The sequence below is a fragment of the Buceros rhinoceros genome, unplaced genomic scaffold (assembly GCF_000710305.1).
Source record: "Buceros rhinoceros silvestris isolate BGI_N320 unplaced genomic scaffold, ASM71030v1 scaffold1714, whole genome shotgun sequence".
Lineage (NCBI taxonomy): Eukaryota > Metazoa > Chordata > Aves > Bucerotiformes > Bucerotidae > Buceros > Buceros rhinoceros.
In genome coordinates this window covers 108,997-122,585 of record NW_010409843.1, presented here as the reverse complement: position 1 = coordinate 122,585, position 13,589 = coordinate 108,997, and the positions used below count along the sequence as shown (strand labels likewise).

The following is a 13,589-nucleotide window of genomic DNA, read 5'->3' as shown; positions in this document are numbered from 1 at the left end:
GCTCTTCTGCAATACATAAAACCTTTCTCACCCACCAAAAAAACCCCCTCTTTATAATACAGTAATTTTCTGAGAAGTCACACCTTTCTTGTCTTAGCCTTATGTTTAATACCTAAAACATTATTTTTCTTACTGATATTAAGTTTGCAGAGCAAAACACAGCTAAGAAAGCAAAGGAGACTGCACTTCTCTGTGGGTGGCCCTAGAGCAGCTATGCCCCACACTCACACAAATGAAACCTTTGTTAAGTGTCTTACACAAATCACAAGATTCAAAGTGATAAGCAGTGCTCCATCTAGTCACAGCTTTAGGATATAGGCAACATGAACACAACTCATCCCAGCAGCCATCCCATACTGCCAGGTTTTAGAAAACCTCTGTGTCAACTGGGAGACAAAGTTCCAGTTTTAAAACTAGCTTTCAAACCATCAGCTGTCTTCTAATCATCCAGGCTTAACAGCCAGACCACCTTTAATATACAAAGTAAAACCACTGCCTAACAGGAAGAATCACAAAAATGTGTTACCTACAAAGCAATATATGCAACAAGATTTCTTTTAAAGTTGATTTAAGAGAATTCACAGGAATCAGAGAGGAAAAAAAAAAACAACCTTTTGCCCAGGTCATTCCTTCCAATTAATACCGGAATTAGAGGAACAAACTCAGGTCTCCCCTCCTGACTCTTCAGTCCTTGTGCCTGACTCTGTCATCTCCAGAGACACAACTGTGATGAGAGGGAGGGTATCACTTCACTGAAAGTGCGCAGGGAGGTCTGAGCTGTGACAAGCAGGAGGTGTTAGCTCAAAACTCAGCTGAAGATAAGTGCTAGCAGTGAGGAAAAAAAATGAAGCTGGAAAACATTTGAAACAATACAGATTTATAAACATTGTCAGCTGTTTCATACCAGACTGGATTCTTTTGAAGACAATGGATATGTGAATTTTTCTCCACTATGGGATTAGTGTTTGGATTTGACAAATTAAAACCTCCGACAGCGAGGACAGCACAGCTATCTGAGAAACGTATCTCTTTCATTGTGCCATATTTTCAAGAAGGAAAACATGAATGAATAAATGAGTGAATGAGCACATAACACTTCAGTCATACAGTTTATTCACAGCTCTTTAAAAAGTGGGGAAATCTGACAGGGAAGTGACTTGGGATATGTGAAACAACTAATCCGAGGTGAGTGAGAAGGTCAGTAACAGAGTCAGATTTAAGTCTCACATCTCCAGAATTTAAGTCCTCCATGTTCCTCAGCTGGTAACAATGACACCCAGTAATATCAGAACTGAATATATCTGAGCACATGAGGTTGTGCAATGGCATGTACACTTTTATTTCCTATTTTGAGGGAATATAGGGGATCTGTATTTATTGTAGTGACATCCAGAGCTAAAGTGCTTGTCACTTCCATCTAAACAATGCTTAAACAGTATAAGAAAATTTCAGTCATAAAAGTTCATATATTTGTAATAACAAGATTAGGAAATAAAAATATAACTCAGCAACATTTCAAAAACCTTGTGCATTGAGGAGTTCCAAACCTCTAATGTTTGGAGAGAGCTCTTGAGGTCTGGGAAATAACTCATCTTAGTATTAAAGAGATGTTTTTGCCTTTTCTATGAAAATTCATGCAACACTTGCCTAGTTCAGGAAAACATGGTTTTGTTCATGCTTGGAGAATGTCCCTGGACAAAGGATAAGAAGGGAGAGGTACAGAAGGGTGCGGAGGGAGGAGAGGAACCAGCGGAGAGGGCTAACTTTGGCTTTAAGGAGGACAGTCACGAACCATGAGTGAGCAGGAGCAGAGGGGAAAAGCTGTGGCTGAGGGAGAGGAGGTAGTGTCTGGCCACTGCAGCACATTAACCTTCATGTTCTGGAACTGAATTTGATTTTTACCTTTCTTCTGCCAGCAGGTATCAAATCTGAGACTCCCTCATTAAATGCAAGCCCCATTTGACCCTGAGACCACCTCTGCCAGTTACTCCACAACCTAAAGTGGAAGAAGTTTTATGGATCTGCCAGAGTTGTTCTGGGTCCACAGAGTAGAACTTTTTGTACTTTAAGTTTGCTTGAAAACAATACAAATAAACCCTAAGACATTCACACGTGAAAAGAAACTTTGTTAAAACAATATTCAAGTTCCAAAGTCAAGTGCCCAAAGGTAAGGAAGAGCAATGCAGTCTTTCCTGTCACCACCAAATGGCAAGTTCTGGCTATTTAGAGCTAACTTGACATATAACTCCAAGCAGCATTCAAATACAAAAAAAACCTAACACATTTTTTCAGAATTCTAGCACCCTTTCCTACATTAATTACCTCTGGATCTCATTCCTAGCTTCACCAATTTCTCCAGATACTGAACTTGTCCCTCTTCTTCAGCTACTGCTCCTGCCATTTTCTATCACTGGTCTCTCGCAAGTACCCCAGCACCACCTCTGGCACCCACTTCAAGAATAATCAGATAACCTGTTTAGCTCACTTTGAACCAATTATTTTATATGAAACAGGTAACTAGAAAACCAAGTACTAGTTCACGGCCCTGCTTCTCGTTAGGTGATAGCATGACCTGTCCAGTGGGAGCCACCTTCTGCTTCTGGACTACCCACCTCCCCGCATAGTACAGTGCACAACCACAAACAGGGACTGACTGCCTTCAGCACAGGATCTCCGTAGAATCTAATTCCTGAAGTTTGTTACCATACATTGATTGAATGCAGTCTCACCAATTTTATAATGCAGCTCAAAACATATTTGAATTTCTAATTCAATATTACACTTGTGAGACTGAGTTTCATATACCATTTATGACAGTATTATTATTACATTTTCCATCTTTTCTGCAGCACTCATTTCCCTGCAAATAATAAATACAGTGAAGGAAAAGCACGTATGCATTCACATTCCCAATGCTGAACCTTAATCATATCTACCGGCTTTCCCTTAAAATGTGTTCAATTAAAGAAAAGAAGGAATAGATACAAAAAATCCAATGTTACTATATGCTAATTATGTATACCATGAACACATACTCTAAGGCTTGGCTCAAACTTGCCACTAATTGTTCTCATTATCTGGGAGTGCAGAGCGAACAATGACACTGAACTCATCATGGGCTCCAGTCCTACCAATAACAAATGTATCCAGGACACAGGCTGGGTTATAGCCTGTCTCTGGCAGTGAGGAAAAATCCACGGCACTATGAAACTAGTTTTTCTTGCGCATCTCTGAAAATCAGAGAGCTTAAGGAAGATGCTAGTGAAGTAGCTAGAAGTGTATCTAACCGCTAGCAACTGCCATGATGCAAATGACTTTATTCCAGGAATCTCAGTTTAAAATCCAACCACAGACTAAAACAGTCATAACTTTGTGGTTGCATCTGGTAACATATATATTTACTGGCATGTAAATCAATGCACCTGGATCAACTGCTGCCAGATATGTTTTAAGAAGAGGATTTTGCCAGCACAGACAAAGGCCACATGAATGAACAGCTCTTTTCCATTACGTGTTTCTCTGATTCTATTGAGCAAAGAGCATTGAGTAAGAACTTACAGTGATATCATCAATTAAAAATTGAACCATACACAGTATTAAATATAGTTTTAACTCCTGTTCCTGATTCTTAGTTATCCTACCAACTTTTCTGCCTGTGCAATCATATTTTTCAGTTCTTTGGAAGTGTTTCTTTTAGTCTGTCACTGTATGAAAAATTCACACAAACAGGAATAAACTGACTGCCAACTCAGGAATAACAGTGAAAGTGAAAAATATGAAGTACCATCAAATATATTATGTAAATAAGCTAGAAAAACAGAAAAATACTTTTCCCTTTTACTTAGAATTATTTTAGAAAAAATATAGCACAAATTTTTTTCATTAGAAGTGTAACATTTCAACTTTCGTCTGTTTAAAACACTACCTGTTTCACTCCTGTCCTACTAACTGTGGAATCTCTTTCAAAATAATAACAACTATTCATTAAAGCCATGACAAAAACTCACTCTCATGAATGCAATGAGTCATACACGGTATATATGTCATATACCAAAGTTTCCCTTGAACCCTACAGGTTCTTCCATCTGACTATGACAATTGCCCTTCTTACTGGCACAATGCACCAAATTTGCTCTAATTTCTGAAATAAGGGAAGCCAGCCAGAGTTAATAAGCACACTTGGGATATGGTCTTTTTTCCTTCTCAAGACTTCCCTGGCAGCACTGATTTGTGCAGATGGTACAAGTTTCTTCACTCCTGTAAGCCACAATGCTGTATCTGATCAAAAGCAAGGTTACCGCCCCGGGCAGGGCTGTGGAGACAAGGCGCAGCTGGAGAAAGGCCAACTCCTTGGTGAGAATGATGAGCTCGCTGCCTCCAGTGCAGCACTGCAACCTCCATCCCACTTTAGGAGGCCACATGCTAAGCACAGCTGGTGGCCAGACCACAGACATTTGCCAAGAGCTGCACTTGGGACATGAGATAAAGAAGGACAGAGGGGCTGCAGTGGTTTGCAGCACAAATGTGGAAGAATACACGTGTATTCATAATGTGCCAGGACAGAAGATCCCAAGGCAGAGCCTTGAAATTAGATGGGGACCATGATGGCTGGCACATAGGCAGCACTGCTGGGAACAGCTTTTGAAAGATACATTTGCTACAGAAACATACTCATGCTAAACTGAAAATGTAACAACATGGGTGCTGTATGACAGGCAGAGATCACGTGGCTGACACAAGTGTTTGCTCCAAATACTTTTTGCCATCTCTTCATTACCAGCAAACCGAGCACAGGACCTTATCACAGCATCTTTACCCTGATGTGTACCTCACCCTTCCGTGTCCTTGCCCTATGACTGGTTCATAATTCAACTTCCTTTAGTTAAGGAAGTGAAGGCAAAATGTGCTCTGAATTCTGACCTATATTATCATTATTCTGTTCTAAAATGAATCAGTAAATCAAAGGAGACTGACATAGTACCATTCCTGAATTGAAAATCACGCTGGTCATAACAGCAGTAGCTGCAGCTCTTTCCAGGCAAGGATGACTGGCAGAGTATTGAAGTTTCTTCTCTTGTCCACTTTATCTTACAAGGAATTGCTTTACCTGCTTTTACACCTTCTGAGACAACACACAGAGCTCTTCAATTTCCAATTAAGTGAAGGGCTGAGGACTTGTACAGCTGCATGCACTTATTTTCACAGTGTCTGAGATAAACAGCACACATTTACATTTGCACCTGGATGGTATGTGTTAATAGAACATTTTGGTTAATGCTTCATTGTTCCTGTAGTTTCTTGCAGGTTTTGAGCTGTTGAAGTTTGTTAGGAAGGTACTGGTAAAATGTGAATGTAAGTAGTGCACAGCAAACATTTGCAGTAACTTTTGAAATATCTTTTTTGCTTGGTGCTCATGTTGGTTCTTCTTCTTAATTCTGTAAATACAGGATTCAAACTCTGGCTTAATGCATATCTACTAATCCTCAGTACATTTGGGTTTCCTGACATCAAAGTTGTTTATTCAGAAACTTAAAAACTGTAAACAGCATAGAGCAAGAACATGGTTCTTCCAACATGTTTATACAGCACATAGCACAGCAGGATCCAAACTGTAATCACAGACTTGTTTAATTGTAATAAAAATACTGTCTTAGATGAGTCTACAGTCATCAAACAAAGCTTAAAATGAAGGTATTTCACACTATCTGAAAAGCAGTAGTTAAACTGAGCTAGGACTCAGGACCTCTAGGACCACGTAAGTGGCATATGCTAGAACAGAATACACTTTTGTGTCTGTAATACTTGTGTCTTCTCTTTGCTAGAACTCTGTTACTGAGAATCTCTCATGTACAAAAGATAAAAAAGGGAGAAAGAAGGGAAAGAAGGAAAAGGGCATCTGCTGACAACCCATTTTCCCAGTATTACCCAGATAAGCATACCTGTAGCTGTTTCATCTGATGCAGCTGCAGCCGCAGATCCGACACATTGCGTTTCATACCATGAAGGCTGACTTGCATTGATGGGGCTCCAGCAGGGTGATGGATGACAGCTGACTCCACAGTTGCCAACACGTTCTTCCCCCCAGATAGGTTAGCAGCACCTGCAATAAGCAGCAGCACAGGTTGAGCTCACCAGCAGAGAAGGTGCAAACATGGTCCTTTCTCTACCCACTGAATCCACACGTATCTCCCTCAGGATGACAAGAAAGGAAAATTATAGCTGCTGATGTTCAGAACTAACAGCGGACTGGCATCTCCTTATCCAACATATTTTGAGAGAAAACTACAATATCAGAGCACTGCATTACCACAAGACTGCTTTCTACCACGTGTACTGGAAATGGGATAATAAGCTATAACTGCAGATTACGCAGAACAACAGCAAATCAAATTGGTGCTGAAAGTAGCTTCAGGATTATCCCCCAGGAGCCATCGGAGACAGCACTGATGCAAATTCACAGGATTCCTAAACTGAAAAGCTGTTGATTAATTATCACTGGAAAGAGATTCAGTCAAACTGTCAAGTGTGGGCAAAAGGTTTCTATAGAAAAATCTTGCTTTGTTGCTTAAGTACAATTGCCTATTTCTACCAGGTATCTCCAACAGCTACTATATAAAACCAGGAGAAGAGAAATGAAATGATGGTGGGGTAGTGAGTTGTTCTCCAGCCATGTTGCATCCACCTCCTCTCCTTTAGTCTGTCGTTTATTTGGAACTCTGTTTCCAAAGGAATACAATGTGACATAAGGAAGTGACCTGAGCCATACTGAGAATAACCATCAGTGTCCTGACAAGACGGTTGTCATTAAATAATGCTGCTCCTCTACACAGCATCAACGTCAAGTTTGTTCTTTTCAGTCTCAAGTACCCAGGAAGAAGCTTTATTTACAGGGTACGAGCAAATTCCAGCTCATCAGCTAATAGTCATGTTTCAGCTTCTTCTAGCAATTTGCACTTACACACCCCCATTCTTTGAATTTTCTTTCTTATGTGTCCCTTCCCCTCCCTACTACCAACAGGCAAAATGACAGACTGTCAGTAGGACACACTTCATTTTCTAAGTCCAGTACTATGTAGCCTTGCATACTCTTCCAGTGACAGTGCCAGATGCACCTTGTCTCAGAACCACAGAATCCTTTTGGCTGGAAGAGACCTTTGAGATCGAGTCAACCATTCACCCTCCACTACCAGGCCAGGATGCCACCTGAGCACACTGCCGGCTCATGTTCAGGCAGCTGTTGACCAGCACCCCCAGGTCTGCTGGGCAGCTTTCCAGCCACTCTTCCTCAAGCCTGTAGCATTGCAGGGGGTTGTTGTTACCCAAGTGCAGGACCCGGCACTTGGCCTTGTTGAACCTCATACAGCTGGTCTCAGCCCATTGATACAGACTGTCCCAAACCCTTTGTAGAGCCTCCTGACCTTCAAGCAGATTGACACAGCCCCCTAACTTGGTGTTATCTGCAAACTTACTGGGAGTGCACTCTATCCCCTCATCCAGATCATTGATAGAGATGTTAAAGAGAACAGACCACAACACTGACCCTGGGGAACACCACTTGTGACCGACAGCCAACTGGATTTGACTCCGTTCACTACCACTCTTTGGGCTTGGCAATCCAGCTCAGATGGCTGCCACTCACTGGACTATTGCATTATCAGCCCCTCAATACAAGAAGGACATTGAGGTGCTTGTGCACGTCCAATGAAGGGCAATGAAGCTGGTGAAGGGTCTAGAGCACAAGTCTTGTGAGGAACAGCTAAAGGAACTGGGGTTGTTTAGCCTGGAGAAAAGGAGCCTCAGGGAAGACCTTACCATTCTCTACAACTTCATGAAAGGAGGTTTTAGTGAGGCACATGTCAGTCCTTCTTGCAAGTGACAAGAGATAGGACAAAAGGAAATGGCCTCAAGCTGTGCCAAGGGCGGTTTAGTTTGGATATTAGAAAGAATTTCTACACTGAAAGGGTTGTCCAGTATTGGAACAAGCTGTCCAGGGAATTGCTTGAGTCACCGTTATTGGAGTTATTTAAAAGACATGTAGATGTGGTGCTCAGGGACATAGTTTAGTGGTGGACTTGGCAGCATTAGGTTTACAGTTGGACTTGACGATCTTAAAGGTCTTTTCCAACCTAAACGATTCTATAATTCTATTCTACAATTATGTCATTCCCAACTTCATTTTCTTCCTTCTCTGTGAATAAAACAAAACATCTGAGGAAACAGAAAAGGAATCATCAGTGGATCTGCACAGGGATTTTGGCCATCATTTGTTCCCACAAGCATACATTCTATTAAATTCAATGAAATCAAACAAGAACTAGAGTTGCAAGCTTTTGTTTGCCTGTTGAAGGCAAATTTTCAGTGCACCAAAGGCCAAGACAGATTTTTCTGGCTGGAATGAGTACAAATCCAAAAGTGGTAAGTTTTATCCCTAGTAATCTTTTCAACCAGTAGTCTCCAAATGTGCCTGAGTACAGCTCAGCATAACAACTCATTGTTTTCCCTTCACCAACAGGTGTGGATACCTCAAATGTAGCCATTGAAATATTCATCTGGAGGAAGCTTAGGATAGCAGATAGAAATTACACTGGACTATTTTTATTTAAAAATAGGCTAAAAGGTTTCTGAAGAATCATGTTTCTTGCTTTACCGACATTTGCAATTCCCGTCAGTAAAAGCACAGGCTCCCCTGTCTGCACCTGCACTACATAGGGTGTGCCATGCCCTAGACTTCCAGAGACATGTTCAAACAAAAAGCTGTCCTAGCCCAGTGCTGGCCATTGTAATGCTATACTTTACCTAAATGTGCTCCAGTTAAATCTGCTCAGTGCTTCAACAGCAGCAATTTTCATTTCAATGCTAAGCAAGATGCTGCACATTCTTCCTAAACTCCAGCATGATTCAATGCTCTCATCTTCCAAAGAGCTGCTTAACAGAAAGCAACACTCAAGAAATAAACAGCCCTTGTTCACCGCCATTCCGTACCCACTCCATGCTTCAGTCTAATATATGCTAATACTTACCTGTCCACATGGATACTGCATTTTTTTCTACAGTCAAGCATTTATTTCCCTCCCACATGTACTATTTTTCCTGTTTTTTTTTTTTTTAAAGAAACAGTTATTTAGTTCCTAAACCCTACAAACAGAAACCACCAGAGAGTCTGAAAAATGTGGGTAAGCCTCCAAGAATTCTGATCCCTAGACACAAATCTGGACTATTTTTGAAAGCACATCTACCTTTCTGCTTACTCTTTGCCTCAAGCAAGAATCTCTAAAACCTCAGACCCTGGCCCTGTGATGATGTGGCCAAGGCATGAATCAGGCCCCACCAGTCTCTCCCCCCATGCTGGACCCCAGACAATTCACATATTTTCTCAGGAAGATGTGCCTGCTTTCCTTTTAGTGTAGATGGACTCTGATCTGCTTCTGTAAACAATAAACATCTCCGGCTCCCAACAAAGCAGCTCTTCTCCTCCTCTGCTGCCTCAGCTACCTCTTGTCACCGTCAGCTAGTCTCAGCTGCCACGGTGTCCCTGCTGCAGATTGCACGCAGAGCCTGTAAAGCAGAGCCTGCTTCACACTTCCTGAGGGCGTGAAACAACCACAAACACCAAGTGAGCATGGAAGCACAGAAAGGATCAGCGGCTGATTTCTCAGAGATGCATATTTTCATTAAGAAGAATAAATGGGCAGCTGAATGAGGTGCTGCTTCATCTAGGGAGTATAGCTTGCTTTTAGAAATATTCCCCAGCTGTAGCTTTGCAATTAGATGTGCAGCCAGATGGACTGAAGGGAAAGAAGCAGCACCGGTGCTCAGGTTTTTAAACAAACGCTTGCTGGAGCAAGGTAAGGGGGCCTGAATGCAAACCCCCTCCATAATTCCCTAATATTCTGGACAAAAAACAAACGTAAACTTTTTTTAAAAAAGGCTAATGGACTAAGCTGCTGTTTTTAAAATACAGAGAGAACAGATGTGCAGAAAGAGGAAAGGTTTGCTATTTGTGCAGGCTCAGGAAGGGAAGGAACACAACTTCTGCTCCCTGACACTTGACTTTTGCTGTGGTTGCAAAGACACTGCTCTCCTTCTGTTTTCCAGATTTTATTTTTCTGTTTAAAATGCTAAGTTTTCTTTTGAAGGATGATAGGAAAAAAAGCCCATCAGAAGACACCCAGCAATGTTTCTTCACAAATTACTCATCTCTTTATTAAAGAGCAACATCATTTTAAAGCATTGTTTGGGGAGACACATGACAGTTTCTTAGTTCTTCTTCCATCCAGTTAGAATCCACTAAACAAATAGGCAAATGCAATGCTAAGGGTGCAGTTACATCATTAATAAGCTCTTATGGCCAGGCACTAAAGCACCCTTAAAAGAATAAAATATTCTGTTTATTAGCGAGCAACTTCACCTCACTTATCCAGAATGAATTCAGGATCATGTTTTACCTGACAGACTTCAAAGACTGGTGTGATCTACTTTGAATCCAAGACAAGCAAGCAGATATGGCCAATTTTTTAAATTCACAGATCTTCACAGCACGTCATGCATGTGAAAAAGGCACAAAGATACACACACACGACAAGACAGTTCACAAAGAATGAGGAATCAAATCCAAGCCCTACATGTGTAATAATTCTCCCTGCTGCCATTTCCCTCTCTTGGTTTGTACTGGTGATGTTAGAGCAGAAAGCCATACTCCTTGACCCCTTTTTCTGGAAATACTAAAATGTCCTTCTTCCTCTTCCAACAAGACAGCAACTAGCAAAGAACTATTGCCTTTTTTTTTCTTTTGTAATCTATGATGCTCTTTCACGGGCACCCTCTTGCAGTGGGGAAGGAGCTTGCGTGCCCTCGTGAGGTTGAGAGCTGTGCTGGTGGTGGCATGTGCCTCCGGTGGGGTCTCCCAAGCCAGACAGGTCTCAATTGAAGGGTCAGACAAAGTGTGTCCACGGGCAGGATGGGCTCACTAGCCTTCGGGCAGCCACCCTAGGAGAAGGACAACTCTGACTCCAAACCCGGGCAGATGGAGCTTGTTTAGCCCTGTAAGGCATCCATCATCTAAGAGAAGGACACTCTAACCAAACCTACGACCCGAGGACTTCGCTGTCACCGTCCAAGCTCTCTAGGCCCTGGCAGATGAACCTCAGGTGTAAAGGGTGGAGCCAGTTCTGCGCACGCTGGTGCCTCACCTAGAAAATCCACCGAGCAGGCTTGAAGGGTGCACTCATCGCTTGCAGTGAGCATGGGAAAAGCCCTTCCCAGATCTTCGTTCACGAAGCCAAGCCATGATGATGAATCTATGATACAACTGATCTCAATTTAATCAATGAAACCACGATTTAATCTATCTCACCACTTGATGAAGAAAAATGTGACTGAAAAGAGAGCAGGTGAGCATTTCTCAGCATATGTTAATGATCTCAAGGAGATTCTTCCTAGAATGGTTTGGTTTTAGAATTATATGCTGTTTCTAAGTGAAGAGTCCCTTGATGCCATTCACTTCGGATCAACTAAAGAAGGTTATAAGGATTCAGTCATGGGATTTCTCCTAACATTAGTAGAAGAGACATAGCCAGTCTGTGGAAGGTTACTGCTCTTTGAACCCACCCCCCATGAAAGAACAGAGCCTAAAGCAATAGAACATAAGAAATGCAGATAAGCATGATCGTTAGAGGCTCATTTTCCCCAGTGAAAAAGCATTTTTATTTAGGCACTTTAATATCTGAGGCTAAAGAAACCCCAACAGACTGGAAAAGCAAAAACATGTTAAATACAACAGTTTGGTTTATATGAAATATCAAACAGAGTATTTACAATCCGCTACACAGTTATCTGCAATATAGAAGTTTGGGGTTCTTTTCCTTTCCAAGTGAGCTAGTTCTCTATTTTTAGCATGAAAGTCTCCTATCATTGGAACGCATACAATAAAATGCAATGTTGGTTCAACACTGATGAGCAAATTTTATCCTGCACAGATGTTTTATTGTTCAGGATGGGAAGCAATTCACAATTCTGCTTACCAGTGCTCTAGAAAGGACTGCTCAATCAACATTTTATACCACTTTTTCTTTCAAATAGTCTTTGAAATTAACTGTACACTGTTGTCAAGCGGAGTTTTATACTGAGTCAATTGTCTAAATGGTTATACTTAATAAGGATTGGGGTGAACTGAAGAACAAAGCGGTGGTCAGCAGAAGTATTTCTAGATGCTGATAACATGTTTAAACCCAAGCATATTTACAAAAAGGAGAAACATTCTATGGTGTATTCTGGCAGACTGCTTAATCTTCAAGTGCAGAGGGACTGCATGGGCTTATTAGACACTGTCATTCACAATTTCAAAAGCAGGTGCCAAAATAAAATATTCTGTTATACAGGACTACTCTATTATACAGCAGTCTTCAATAATAGCTGACGTGGGTGACAGTACTGTAGCATATTGGGATCAGCATCATACCTTGTTTCTCATACCTGCCACAATTTAATTTTGTGGCTGAGTCATGCTGGAAGGACAGGATTTAGGGATGCAGGTGCTGGAGTTATGACTATATAGCACTGATAGGGATCCTTGCAGATGGCTGGCTGCATGGCTGGCCCCACTGCTCTGTCCCCATCTCCCAAGTGATCAAAAAGGTACCTATTGCACAACGTGAATGCCGGTATCCTTACTCACATACTGGATAGGGCATGGCCATGTGACGAAGTCAATGTCTCTGGCAGTACATGACAGATGCTGACTTGGTCTTTTAACAGTAAACCACATGCCTCACCCGCCACACTCCCCCCCGCCCCTCTTCTCATTTCATGGAGAGCACATTCACACATGCACACACAAATCACTTAATAATTTAGGCTGAAAGGGACTTCCAGATGTCATCTGGTCCAAAGCCCCATTTAAAGCATGGCCCAGGTAGATCAGGATCACCTACCCAGTGCCTCCTCCAAAGTACTTATCTGAATTAGTCAAGCACAGGCAAAGCAGAAAGGCTGAACATCAATACAACACAAAGAGGAATGCAAAGCAGCGTGTATGCCTGTTTTGATGGTTTCATAGATGCTTTGTATGAGTCAAGGCTTGTGCAAGTGGAAAATAACATAAATTCTCAGTATATATGAACACTGAAATAGAGAAAAGTCTAAGAGCATTTTGCAGCTGTTTTGAAAAATGATGGCCATTTCAGTAAGTTGTCTGAAACTGATAAACTACAATTTATTTCTTCACAGCCCTAAGTATTGCTCTCCCCATCCAGGGGCCAGCTGGAAGGGAAGAGTTGGAATGGAACCAGAGAGTGGCTTTGGAGCAAAGCTCCAGTACCAGGACTTTAGCCTTTTTTCTCTTGCATGTGCTTGATAGATTCCAGGTCTGGTTTGATTTCTGCCGGTTAGAGGGACATACTGCAATTCCAGATAAACAGGAATCCTGAACATGAACTAACAGCTCCAACAGAAAGCTAGTTAAGAGCATAATAGATTTGCTAATAAACGTGTGCGGTTGACTACCTGCCAGAGCACAGATCTCCCTGTGGGAACTGCATTACCAGGAAGTAAGAAACTGCCTTTATTTGCATTCAGTGCATAAACAAAGGGCA

At 41.7% G+C, this 13,589-nt stretch overlaps 1 protein-coding gene across 1 annotated transcript in view; it reads right to left on the bottom strand.

The window, feature by feature from the left end:
• The window catches only part of LOC104492763 (sickle tail protein homolog), a gene marked incomplete at its 3' end in the record, with an annotated part of 90,988 nt that overhangs the window by 22,727 nt on the left and 54,672 nt on the right, over nt 1-13,589 (bottom strand). Inside the window, exon 7 of the mRNA XM_010135356.1 lies at nt 5,940-6,100. Coding sequence (XP_010133658.1) covers nt 5,940-6,100 — 161 coding nt within the window. The remainder of the gene's footprint in view (nt 1-5,939; nt 6,101-13,589) is intronic.